General features: G+C 42.4%; 1 protein-coding gene and 1 long non-coding RNA gene across 6 annotated transcripts in view; one reads left to right on the forward strand and one right to left on the reverse strand.

Annotated features, from left to right (window-relative positions):
- The window catches only part of LOC146695847 (uncharacterized), a 25420-nt gene extending 19747 nt beyond the window's left edge, over positions 1-5673 (reverse strand). The window contains exons 1-2 of the long non-coding RNA XR_014923636.1: positions 5543-5673; positions 1476-1629 (exon numbers count right to left, since the gene is read on the reverse strand). This is a non-coding gene — a long non-coding RNA (uncharacterized LOC146695847). The remainder of the gene's footprint in view (positions 1-1475; positions 1630-5542) is intronic.
- ikzf1 (IKAROS family zinc finger 1 (Ikaros)) overlaps positions 1-13228 on the forward strand; it is a 16736-nt gene extending 3508 nt beyond the window's left edge. The window contains exons 2-8 of one of the 5 annotated variants that reach the window (XM_085478299.1): positions 1254-1307; positions 1481-1594; positions 7268-7537; positions 9005-9172; positions 10489-10614; positions 11043-11177; positions 11606-13228. In XM_085478299.1, the coding sequence (XP_085334425.1) occupies positions 1254-1307; positions 1481-1594; positions 7268-7537; positions 9005-9172; positions 10489-10614; positions 11043-11177; positions 11606-12297 (1559 nt within the window). In that variant the 3' untranslated portion in view covers positions 12298-13228. The remainder of the gene's footprint in view (positions 1-1253; positions 1308-1480; positions 1595-7267; positions 7538-9004; positions 9173-10488; positions 10615-11042; positions 11178-11605) is intronic. The other 4 variants (XM_085478300.1, XM_085478302.1, XM_085478303.1 and 1 more) reach the window with 4 other exon arrangements.

The following is a 13228-nucleotide window of genomic DNA, read 5'->3' on the forward strand; positions in this document are numbered from 1 at the left end:
TGCTGAGGAACGGCGCTGCCGAGTCGTCGCTCGGCGCAGTAACACGCAACACCACCGTGTTATGCTGAACAAATCATCTGCACCAGTGACCTATGCCCCCCCCCCCGCGCCACCCTTTCTCCCTCCTCTCGCACTTGCATCCTGAGTGTCTTGCAGGCCTTTGAGCTCCTGACTTGACTCCGCAGAATCTTGTGCGTTGCGACAGAGCGGCCCCGTTGCTTCCCACTATTTGTTCCAAATGTGTGGAGCCATCTGTCAGTAAAACAGGAAGGGCTAGGTTCCCCTTCTCCCCTGGGTTTGTTTCGCTATTTTCGGGAGCTTCACTTCTCCCTGTGTGGCTGCTTGGACTGGGCAGCGGCCCCACCAAGGGCTTCTTGAAGTGGCGGAGCTGGGGCTGAGGCTGTCGGGCCCATCTGCTGCAGGCTTGAGGGCCATCCATTATTAATGGGGCCACGAGCATTGGTGACTCCTCAGATATGCAGCCCTGGCCGGAGGAGCGCTTCTGGACTCGATTGCCTCTTCTTGCTAAAAAAAAAGGTGGGGGGGAGTGTAAAAATAAATAAATAAAGAGAAGTTCTCGGTCCTTCTGCCTGCTTTTCTGTCTCTTTTCTTTTTCTGCACCTTCCTCTGACTTTTTGCCCTTTCACAGACATCTACTTCTCTCCATGCACGTCTCGCAGCCTTTCTCTCATCTCCTTCTTCTTCTCTCTCTTTTCCCTCCCTCTCTTTGTTTCTGATTGTGGCTTGCGTGTGTCTGCACTCAGGCCGCGGGCTCAGCGATGCATGCTCAGTAAATTAGAGAGAACACGAACGCCGATCAGCTGGGCACGGCAAACACCCGCATCCCCGGTGACCTGGGGCCAGTTAATTTTCTGCTTAATTTTGCGGCAGTCAGTTTGCATTTTGGGATGATTATGTGGCAGGAAATTAACAATAAATAACAAATGTGGTCTGAAAGCCTATTCCCGGCAACCCCGCGCTACCGTCAGGGCCCCCATCAGCCGGGGCCCAAGCTGCTCTCCGTGCTCCGTCTTTCTGTCAGACTTGTAATGAAAATGTCTGTAATTCTTTGTAATGTAATGTGAGGGAGAGTGGTGTATCTGCGGCTGTGACAAGAGCGATCTCAGTGAGGTTATGGAGTCACGCCGAGAAGTACACCCTTTTACTCCACTCTAGATTTTTATAACGTTGTTTCCTGCGCCTGCACTTGATTAAACTTACACGCACCTACATCTCTATCTTTCTCCCATTAGAGTACTTGCACCGCATGGAGACAGAGGAGGCCCAGGAAATAGCCCAGATGCCAGGTAAAAGCTCGCCTACTGCATGATTGAGCTGTAGAATGCACAAAGTAGATACAATAGGCCCACAAACAGGCTCTTACAGGACGGAGAGGTAATTTTGCTACCCCTGAATGAGTCATGTCGCGGGGGTTGCGTAGTGAGTGATGGGTGTTTGCTGGTGTGTGTCTCTACCCCAGACAGGGACAGTCCCCCTGCCAATGAAGCGTCCGAGGAGGCAGAAGAGCCCATGGCTGTCCCTGAAGACCTGTCAGCCGGCTCCACCCAGCAGCAGAACAACCGAGGGGACAAAGGTAACTCAAGCGCAGCCTGACCGTCACCGCTGCTTCTGTGAATTAAAATGAAAGTAAAAAAATCAGTGTGTGATAGCAAAATTATGTTGATGTATTGAATATATCCCATGAAGCGGCAATCAAAAACAAGCCTAAACGACTGCAGTGCCCTTCCCAGCAGTAGTCAGACGTATCATTCCCAAAGCATCCAAATCAGAGTAAAGCGATAAGTGAAAGTAATGTAAGGATCAAAAGTGTGACATATATGTTAAAAAAAAGCATAAAATTAATCAAATGAACATCCAGTGGGAGATATTTGCTGTTCCAAATCCCTTGGAAAAATTAATTTAAAGCTGCAAAGAGACACATTTAGGTCATTGGCAGGAAAGGTAAAAAAAAATCCCTTTGATCCATGGCACGTCATTAATAAGCTGAATCTTAAGGAATAGCTAATGTGGCCTTGATTTGAGTTTGCAAACAGCAAGCCAGGGAATCTCATGGTGAAAATCAGGATGGAGAATGCAAGGGGGAATCACATCAGTGACATATGTTTATCTCAAGTCTCCTAACATGGGCGGTTTGTGAAACAGGAAATGTTTACTGGTCATTAAAGGCTGATCGGTTTTATATGACAGCAAGATAACCGGACATAGCATTCACCTTTCATAGGACAAACAGCATAGTTGTTTTGTGTGTATTGTGCCTTTTTAATGTCCAAAACATACTTTCACCTATTGAATGAATCACTTGAAATCTTCACATATCACATATAGGAGTTAGAATGCAAAAAAAAAAAAAAGACAAAATGGAATGGCTCAAAATTGACCACCTTATCAGTATTTTTCCACTTACATCCAGATAACGGCAAAGATTAGCAGCGCACAGTCAAAAATAAGATGTGAGAGGAAACTGAAATAGGATGTGTAAGAGTTTCCTAAGAAGAACTTGCCATCAGGCAGTTTCAACACTCCTGGAGATAAAGAGTTCAGGAACGGGGCCAAGCTCGGAGAGCGCATCACCGCACCACATAGGTCGCACACCTGCTTACTCACAAAGGCTCTCTCTTTCCTACTTTTGAGCTGTCAGGTGCTGAACCCGACACAGGCAGGAATCTGTGAGTCTAAACAATCAACACGTGTTCAGCCGAGTAACGGAGGATGTGTGTGGAACCACGTTTTACATCACACATGCACGTCTTAGTCAACCGAAAAAAATGGGAAATGGTCGTCGTGAGCATTATCTAAATGTTTGACTTTCATTGGCAGCCTGTAAAGAAGGGAAAGAAGGTGCAGCTGGGTGTATGACTTTATGTTCTGCGTGCGAGTTTCTTTTCAATCCTTTTGCACGAGTGTGTGTCTATATAAGGGACAGAAAGAAAGAAGGGAAGTGCAAGTATCTGGTACATCTATGCATCACTGCCTCAGTGATAAGAGCCCAAATGAGTTATAATTATCGCCCAGGATCATGTGCTGCTCAGTTCTCTTTAGTGAAAAAAGAGGGGACTATATGTGGGACATGGGACCTCAAAGTATCGAAAGCTTAAAACCTCGAAACCCAGGTTATTTCCTGTTGCAAGTGAGTCTTTATAGCCTGGGAACGTCATTGTTGGCGCACATTCGCTGTGGTACAAGCTACACATGTATGACTACACGCACGAGGGAGGTTAATATGTGACGCCTATTTAACCATTTCGTGAAAGAAACGTTTTTACCGCCTTGTGTTTCTTACACCGAACATAAGCCCAGAGACTCTGTTAAAGTCACAAGACTGTAAGATGACCTTCACAACATCCCAGTGAAATGATTTCGCTTTCATTTTCAGTGATTCAGATAGGTCCTCGGCTATGTCAGAGACATGAGACTGAGAAGGAGACTGAGCGGTTTAGTTCCCGAAAGCATGGAGGCGAGTTGAAAAAAACAACCCAAAAAACGAAAAAAACCAAAAAAACGTGTGAGGGCAAAAAGCAGGCTGTTTTTGGTGTTCCTGCAAGTTGTGTTCAGTGTGTTGCTGGCGTGGTTTAACACTTGTGGTTCCACTACTTTGCACACAGGGTTATTTTCAGGCAGTGAGAGCAGCACAACTCAGTAACAGGAACCTCCAGTGGCTCCTTGTGTTTCCACGCTGCAGAGCACAGTGCTGTGTTGCTTCCTACCCGCTATGCATCCTTGTCAATGCAGCTAGTTTATTTTTTCTTTTTATGCCTTTCTAAAGCTCTAGCATTTTACTTGTTAATTATTTTTCCAGTCACTGCTCCAGGGCGTGCTGTTTCTTTACCTGTAGTGTGAGGAGTAGATCCGTATCAGGTTATAACCATTTTATTGAGACCTGTTTTGTTTGTCTACTGTGATCTGACACTTGCTTCCCAAAATGAGTAAATCAGGATGTGTGATGTTCATGACAAACAAGATGTAAAGCAAAAGCTTTCTTCCTATTCCCAATTTAGTCACAACTTCCCCATATCCATGAGAAGTGGGTGTCAGCCCAGTGTTCATGGTTCCCTTCTGCTCCAGCTAGTTGATAATCTCAAAGCTTCACTGGTGTATTAGATGATAATAGATAAACACATTTTTTTCCACCCGCTCTGTATCAACCATTTCCTGAAATTGTACACCTGCCTCACTGTGAAAAGGCGTTATTCTTGGATCAGTTCTGTATTTTTTGGGGGGGTAGAGAATTCTTTCAAAAGCTAATGTGCACGTAATTTATGTACTTTTTACAATGTCTATCGACATTTAAAAACAGTGTAATTATCCTACGCTGTGGCAGTTGAAGGTTTTGCGGCTAAAACCATAAATTAAATTAGCAGGATTGAAGTGGTATAGCCACTTATGGAGTTTTGCTTTCGAGTTCTGTGATATGCAAATGCAAATTCATAACTCAAAAAAATCCCTACAGCTAAGCTACACTAACACATAGTCATGTAAATGTTTTGTTTCAATGAGAAAAAAACCCTCAGTGGTTAAAGTGAGAACCTCATAGATGTACACTTTGCAATAAATGAAACGTAAAATCTTCAAAAAAGATGACTATGGCTTCATAGCTTGTGATTTCTGTTTGTATCTGTAAAGACAGTTAGCAACAACATTCCATAAATCGGTGACGAGTTAACTTTACCAGGGGAACTGCTGGATTGCTGCATTTGCATTCATGAAATTCAAACATTTTTCCAGTAGCAGAAGCAGATTATTTTTATTTTTATCTCACTGATTTTTTAAATTTAATTAATTGTATCACATTGTATAACCTAAACATGACTTGCTGAGAGTGTACATAAATTGGAACTGCTACACAGTTAGCTGTCACAGAAAGGTTAGCTTAAAAAGTAACAGAATCATTATTAGGAACGCCATAACCAACAGATAAACCAAAATTTGTGGTAGTGGTTAATTGTTCAATTAGTTACCTAAATGTAATAGATAAATTATAGAACTACATAGTGTTATCCAAAAGTAACAGATAAATGATCAAAAGTGCTAGCTAAAATTAAGGGACAAATGATTATAGTTAAAAGTAGCCAGAAGGAGACCTTAAAGCTAATGCTAAATATAATGGTTAACAGTTTGATGGATAAAAACAAGGGAGAAATGTCTTATATAATTTTGATAAAAACCCACAAATAAATGGTTCTAATAGATCAAGTTTGAGCAGGCTAATGGCTAAATGCCTAGCTAATAGCTAGTGGATAGCAGCAATGTTAAGCTACTTAAACAAGGACAGTTGTTATTTTAACTGATATAATGTGAAACAGCTGATTCTTGAAAACTCAGAAAGATAGCAACAAGTAACAGATAAATGGTTGACATATTTGACTGAAGCTAATTTAAGTCACTGATCAAACTGAGGGTGAAACAGATTTTATAGTTTTTCTTTAATGTCTGTAAATAGTCGTTAAAATAAGTCGTAAACGTCTGTAAAAACAGAGAGCTCCTAACTGAAACTAAACACAATAACAGAACAATCCCCACTTACATGCCATGCTCATCTGTGGTGCATTGTAAGGACATTTTGAATGCTGTGTAGCCCCTAATTCCTACTTGGTTATGTAACATAAATGATGGCCAGTTTAGCATTCTAACCACACTTTTGTTTTTTATAGACAGCAAAACGGTTTCTTTCCTTTCTTTGCATGTTGGTGTGTCTTTTATCTTATCTCCCCAGCAAGTCTGTCCAATAAACCCAGCAGTTTAACAGATGAGATTACTTCTCATGTGACATAAAATAAATAAATAAATAAACACATTGTTTTCAAAAGTGTGGGTATGGACTGTCAGATTATGAGAAAAGGGATGATCACCAACATCTCGTGATCCTACTCAGTTCTCATGTTTCACTCTTCCCTCTGTGGAAAATGTACATTAGGGGATTTATGCCCCCTCAGTGACTCTCGGTGAAAACAACACTCCTGCATTAGAAAAAAAAAACTGTTTCAGTTACAGGCTGTTTTACAATTCCTTTCCCATGCTTCCCTTTCTGTCACTTCTCCATAATTCTTGGTATTTCAGTTAGACAGGCCCTCTTTGTGAAGCTTCCCCTTTTCCATGGATTCCTATATTTCATGATTTCCACTTCTTCCTCTTCAGTTGTACAAACAGAGGTAGAGGCATGGGGAAATCAGGCTGTCACTGTGACATGCAAACCACAGGTTGGTAGCTGCGGGACTTACATGATCTGTCAGTTCTCTTAAATATTTCTTAAGTCCATTGGTGGGAAAATGAAGCGGCTGAGAGTTAATTGCACAGGGCACTTCTATTTTCCTTGGAACACTGGACATCAAATACACGCTACAGTGTGTATTGGTTTTTTTTAAGCTTTTCTACAGATAAGATAAGAGCAGGCGCTGATCGCTCGGGTATAATTTTCTTTCGGCACTTTAAAAAGCTAGAAATGTACAAAATGACACGAAGACCTTTGCAAATGAATACGAGTGTGAAGAGGCCACATGGCTGTATATCTGTGTTGTTCGCTCGGTTGCTATGATAGATACCGCGCGTGTCCCTAGTTTCGCACTGCTTCCTGTGTCTCTGTTTCCTGTTTATCTTGCTGTCATTTGCTTCACCAAAGTGTGATGGTGTGAGATGATCGGCACGTTTCTTCATCTCCTCACTGACATCCTCAAAGAGTAGACATGCTGTCCACCTGTGTGCCCTTATGAAGAGCTTTGCCTTTTAATGTGAATTCAGAAAAAAAATGTCTGAAATAGGAGGGAAAGTTTCTGAAGGGCTGATGCAGCATCCCTCTTCACAAGAAAACGTGCACTAAAGGAAGTTGCTATTACAAAGCTGTTGGTGCCCTAGTTAGGGCAGTTGCAGTTTCTGTGTTACAGCTTACGGTGCTTATTCCAACAGGAGTAAACACAGAATGTGCAGAGCTCCACTGAAAAAAATATCTCTATATATATGAATAAATTCAAATAAAGCCAGGTATATTTTGTCACAAATTAAAAAATCAGTAAAGTTCAGTTTAATAGCTGGAAATCCCAGTATGAGTTCAGCATCATGGTTCTTTATACAAAAAGCAAAAAACAAAAAAAGTAGGAATATTAAAACACAGTGTTGGGATAAACATCTCTCTAACTTCTCATGCCACAGTATCAATATCACACTGATAAATTGCCCATCTTTAGTATTTAACATCATGCAAGAAACAAAAATGCTCGTATTCTAAACCGTGGCCCCCCCTTGCCCTCTTTTCCAGCCTGTAACATTAAAGTTGAGGCTCGCAGTGATGAGGAGAATGGGCTGGCCTGTGACATGAACGGTGTGGAGGAGGAGGAGTGCGCGGAAGACTTGCGCGTGATCGATGCCTCCGGGGCCAAGGTGAACGGCTCACAGCCGAGCCCCGAAGCCAAGGCCTTCTCCTCGGCCAGCGGTATCCGGCTGCCCAACGGGAAGCTCAAGTGCGATATCTGTGGGATAGTTTGCATTGGCCCCAATGTGTTGATGGTGCACAAGCGAAGCCACACTGGTAAGCCACGCCGTCTGCAACACTTCTTGCCCTTCCTTTGCACCCATGTTCACTGTTAGTATAAAGGAGATGGATATAGGGGTAGAGAGGTGTGCGCTGTGGCTCCTCCGCCTGTTTAGCCAAACATAAATTCTTTTCAGAAACACAAGCAATGTCACCATGCACACATACACACTCTCTGAGAGTAAATTCTTTTGCAGTCCTCCTCACACTCACTTGTAGCATGCTTGCATCTGGCTGTGTGCGTGCAGAGCCTAATATCGTGCATGAAATAGACTTCAAGATGTAGCATTAGCATTCGTGATTGTTTATCTAACAGTCTCTGAATTGCCACGTGACAAGCAACTGATCAGGTTATTGTGTGATAAAGTAGCAGAGACAAACTTGGTCCAAAGAAAACATACCTTCAGTTGAGAAACAGGATATCTGCAGCAATTAAATGGGATCTCTGCAAAGTGACAATTATCTGGCTATTAAAAGTTTTTCAGAATTCAAAATTGATATTCTATTGTAATGGAGCCAAACCAGTGGTGGGGAACATTTGTGAAAAAGGCACTTAACTGTCAGGCTTTAGAAACTAATGAAACTCAAAATGGAAGAAAGGAACAGTAGACTAATGTAAATGCAAAAGAAAGTACAATAAAAGATATAATGAAGTGCCTCCTATTTAAATAGAAAATATTCTGTGGTGAGTCTTTGCTCCTGAAATGCATTTTTAATGAATTTCCTTTTTTATATATTTTTGCTGCTTCACTGGTGACTCTTATTTTACGGGGGGGGCTTTGAAAAAAAAAGAAAGCCATATTAAAACGTTCTCACAGAATGCCACAACACTCGGAGAGGATGGATATTGGTTTATTCCAGAAGCGCTGATCAGGAAGACTGGCTCTCAACACAAAGTGTTTCCTTCGCTTTATTCAAATGAGGCTGAATTTGCATTGTGATGTGCCGCTCTTATTTTAGAGATGAAGAAGAGGAAAAAATGAGATTTTCAGATCAAATTGACCTAGGCAATGGTGCATTACGGAGCTGGCAGGCTGAGTCTGAAAGGCTCTTGTTCGATCAGAGCGCCAGAAGTCTGTGGGGCAGGGGGAGCATGGAGAGATGGAGTGTCACTCTGCTGTGAAACCCTCCCCACAGGCTGCTGGATCGCTCTCCGCCCCGGAGACGCTGCATCATCCGGCTTGTAGTGCGGCGACCTCCCGCGTCCCCGCAGCTTTTCCATCCGCACAGAAAAGACAAAGACTTTTATTGCTGTCAGTGGAGGGAGGGAACAAACACAGTCAGATTAGTGCACTCAAGGAAAAGCTTAAAAATGAAACAAACTGTCTGATCCGATCCATAAAATCCGAAAATTAGAAGCCAATAAAACATACAAGTTATTCTGTCGAACCCCCCTGCCCTTTCTTTCCTTGTGTTTACATCTTTGCAGTAACGTGTGTCTGCTCTGTCTGTTCTCGTCCTCAGGAGAACGTCCATTCCAGTGCACCCAGTGCGGCGCCTCCTTCACCCAGAAGGGCAACCTGCTGCGTCACATCAAGCTCCACTCAGGGGAGAAGCCCTTCAAGTGTCACCTGTGCAGCTACGCCTGTCGCAGGAGGGACGCCCTCACCGGCCACCTACGCACACACTCGGGTGAGCAAGGTCACCCCCGCTGAAAACTTCTGCACTTTTATGTTGGACGATTTTTACAAAAGGCACAGCAACTTCTGCAGCACATGCAGCATGAGCTCGGGACTATGTAAAGGGAAGTTGACAGGGTGTAGATATGGTGTCACTTTTTTTTTTTCAAATGCTTTGCAGAAGTACGTGTTAGTGTAATTTGGGTGTAAACAGAATTCTCCTTCTGAAGGGTTTGTCAGAAAAATGGAGGGATAACAATCACGATTGTGTCATTTTACAACGTAAATGTAACAGCGCCTACAAAAAAATAAGTGAGAAAGATTAAAGCATCTGATATATGTTGGTTATTGAGCTGAATTGTAATCATATAAATTCAGCCTGGAGAGCTTTCAAACTGGAGACAACTGGACTTATAATATTAAAGACATAGAATACTGTTATCATAGTAATGTAACTCCTAATATGTAAAAGGAATGTATTTAAATATAAATATATGTTAAAAAAAAAAGGCTTATTATTTTCCTTAAAAAACCAAAAACGCTAGTCACTTATTTTTAGCATGCAAAAATAAAAAGTGCATACATTAAACTAATTTCAGCTGTTTTTATGAGCATTCACAAAACAAGTATGAATGGGTGGATGAGGGTCCTTAGGGACTAGTAAAGCGCTATACAAGTACAGGCCATTTACCATTTACAGGCCATTTGAGTTTGTTTTGTTTGTCTGTCCAGGTATGGGCAGAAAAATCCTCCCCTTCCTCAGATTTTTTCATATTTTGGATTTAATTTTCAGCACTTTTTAATTTAGGTTTATGGCTTTTTTTCTCTGTATTTAAAAATATAGCAAAAATCATCAGTATTTGTCAGCATATATTTTCTTAGTGAAAAATAAAAAATGTTGCTCTCCATCATAAGGTTTCAGTTTGCACTGTGTTCACTTTACACTAAGTTGCTACCTGAGTTACCCATAAATACAGAGGACATGAGCTCAGCACTATCTGCAGCAGCAGAGCTTATGGCATCCTAAGACATAAACTTCTACTTGTGAGTTCTTCCACAGGGCCTCCCAGAAATTGTTTTGGTTTTTGTTTGTCATTTACATTTTTGTAGGTGGTGCTCTTTTCTTCCCCCTTTACCACTGGTTGTGCCAGATCCCTAATCAGCCCTTATCTTGTTCTTAATCTGCTCAAAATGCATTCGTTACATCAATTCCTTCCTGTGTTCTTTCAAGAAGGAACCAAATGGCCATTTAACTTACTTTAGTGTTAATTATTTATAAAAAAAGTTTTGCACTGCTCTGCTTTCACTGATGTAATTTTTTTTTTGCAGTTGGAAAACCCCACAAGTGTGCTTACTGTGGGCGGAGCTATAAGCAGCGCAGCTCTCTAGAAGAGCACAAAGAGAGGTGTCACAACTACCTCCAGTGTATGGGACTGCAAAACACCATCTACACAGGTTGGTGCCTCACGAGGCGTGCGCTTTAACTTTCACCCAGATCTAATGACCTACTTTATCCTAAGCACGGGATGCAGGAAACTGTGCACAGAACAGCAGCCTATCACAGTCACTGTCTTTGTTGCTAAAAAACAAGACAGGCTACATTTCCATTTAAATATAGGCTCGTGTAGGTATCCGAGCTAATTAAGTCAGTTTCTTTTTCTATATAAATTTAGACACTTCATACTTAGTGTTCTGTACAGCTCTACATTAAAACCTGAAAACAGATCATTATGAGCAAATGTTATATTCGTAAACCAAGTGCTTCACGTGTGTCAGAATAGTCCGCTCTGTGCTCTGTGAGAAAACCACCATCAGGCTTGTGCCAGCAGGACAAACTCCAGTTACTTTGACGCTAAAATCTACTTCTCTGTCTTGCTTTCCAGTAGTAAAGGAAGAAAGCAACCAGAATGAGCAGAGGGAAGACTTGAGCCAGATGGGATCTGACAGAGCCTTGGTGCTAGACAGACTAGCTAATAATGTAGCTAAACGTAAGAGCACTATGCCACAGAAGTTTGTGGGTAAGGGCTGAAATCTGCTTCTTTTGTGTCAATACAATTTTGCTGCTTTTTGCTGAAAGAAAAAAAAAGTGTAACTGTGACTGTTTGTGTTCATTGGGGTTGCATTTTTCTCTGCAAGCCTAGTTCTATGCAGTGCAGCCTAATCACAGACTGCACCTTTTATTTGCTTAATCGTCACTGGAAAAGACTACATTGAAATATTACCTTGATTCTGCATAGACATGTTACATTTAAGCGATTCATATCCACACAAAAAGCAAAAAACAATCAAAAGAGGGAGAATAATAGAACATCAAAAGGTAGACTGAAGTGACTCATTTTAAGACTCAGTGGCTCAGTGTCAAGATGGTGAGATGATAGGATGCAGGTGAAAGTGTGTAAGCGTAGTACGAACCTCACCCTGCCCTTCTGTCTCTCCTTCTCTTCAGGTGACAAACGTCTGTCGGACCTCTCTTATGACGGAGGAGCAAGCGAGCTGATCCAGCCCCACGTCATCGACCAGGCCATCAACAGCGCCATCAGCTACCTAGGCGCCGAGTCGCTCCGGCCTCTGGTCCAGACCTCCTCTTCCGATGTGGGCCTCGGCTCCATCTACCCCCTCCACAAGCCGGCGACGGAGGCCCACGCGGGGACGGGCTTGTCAGCCAAAGACAGTGCGGCCGAGAACCTGCTGCTGCTCTCCAACTCCAAGTCTGCCTCCAGCGAGAAGGACGGCTCGCCCAGCCACAGCGGCCAGGATTCCACGGACACCGAGAGCAACAACGAGGATCGCCCGACCGGAGCAGCCCCCGGCCTCATCTACCTGACCAACCACATCACCCAGGGGGTTAGGAACGGCGTGCTTCCCCTGGTGAAGGAGGAACAACAGAGGCAGTTCGACACCATCCGGGCCATGGAGATGGCCTCCGAGGGCTTCAAAGTAGTGACAGCGGACGGGGAGCAGGTGAGGGCGTACAGGTGCGAACACTGCCGCGTCCTCTTCCTGGACCACGTCATGTACACCATTCACATGGGCTGCCACGGCTTCAGAGACCCCTTCGAGTGCAACCTCTGCGGTCACCGGAGTCAAGATCGATACGAGTTCTCCTCTCACATAACACGAGGAGAGCATCGCTACTGAGCCACATCGACCAGAGAACACACATACACACTTTCACAGGATAGAACAGACACACACACAGACAGACAGACACACACACACACACACACACACACACACAGGCAAGCACATGCAATAAATTAATATAAATACATCATGTAAAATACATTGTTAATGTCTGTGTGTTTTTTATAAGGTATGCATGTTTGTTGACACACAAATAAATATACAACTATTAAAAACATTGATCTTCATCTCTGATACGAACTATTCTGTTTTTTTAGGGTTTTTTTTTTAAAGAAAACAAAGTAAAGAAGTACTGTTCTTCATTCCTCACAGGAATGAAGAACAGTACTTCATAAATACACATCACCTGTGTATGTAAATATATATAAAAAAAAAGGTCTTATTTTTCCTCCTTTTTTTCAAGATTTAAAGTAATAGGATTTACATCCTTTTTGCTTTGACACCTTTCTGTGTTGAATAACAGAAAAAATGTCAATTCCTTCTGCGGCTGTTTCCAGTGCAGGCAAACCCAGTGTAACATAAATACAATCAGTAACGTAACAATCAGTGTAGATAGACCCACAGCTCCCCTGTAAGGTTTTAACCTGCTCTTGTGTTTGTAATAACCTTCACGTTATTTATACATTTACATGCCTGTCTGTTTTTTGTATTTATTACAGTGATCGATGTTTGTTTCTTAGAGTAGTCAAAGCTGCATTTTTTTTTCTTTTTCAGTTCGGCTGTACTAAATGTGTATGATGTTATCTGATCCATGACTGCTGCTGGAAGCTATTTTTAGTGTTATCAGAGGGAAATGTTTTCCTGGACTTTTCTGTTTTATACCTGATGGCTAAGAATTGTTTGACCCGTGAGACGAAAACGAAGTTGACCTCAGTTGAAGGGAGCTTAATGCTTGCAAAAATATCAATAAAGGATATTTTATATA

The sequence above is a fragment of the Copadichromis virginalis genome, linkage group LG13 (assembly GCF_057382275.1).
Source record: "Copadichromis virginalis isolate Kocher_CV1m ecotype Utaka linkage group LG13, C_Virginalis_male_GT1.1, whole genome shotgun sequence".
In the NCBI taxonomy this organism is placed as follows: Eukaryota; Metazoa; Chordata; class Actinopteri; order Cichliformes; family Cichlidae; genus Copadichromis; species Copadichromis virginalis.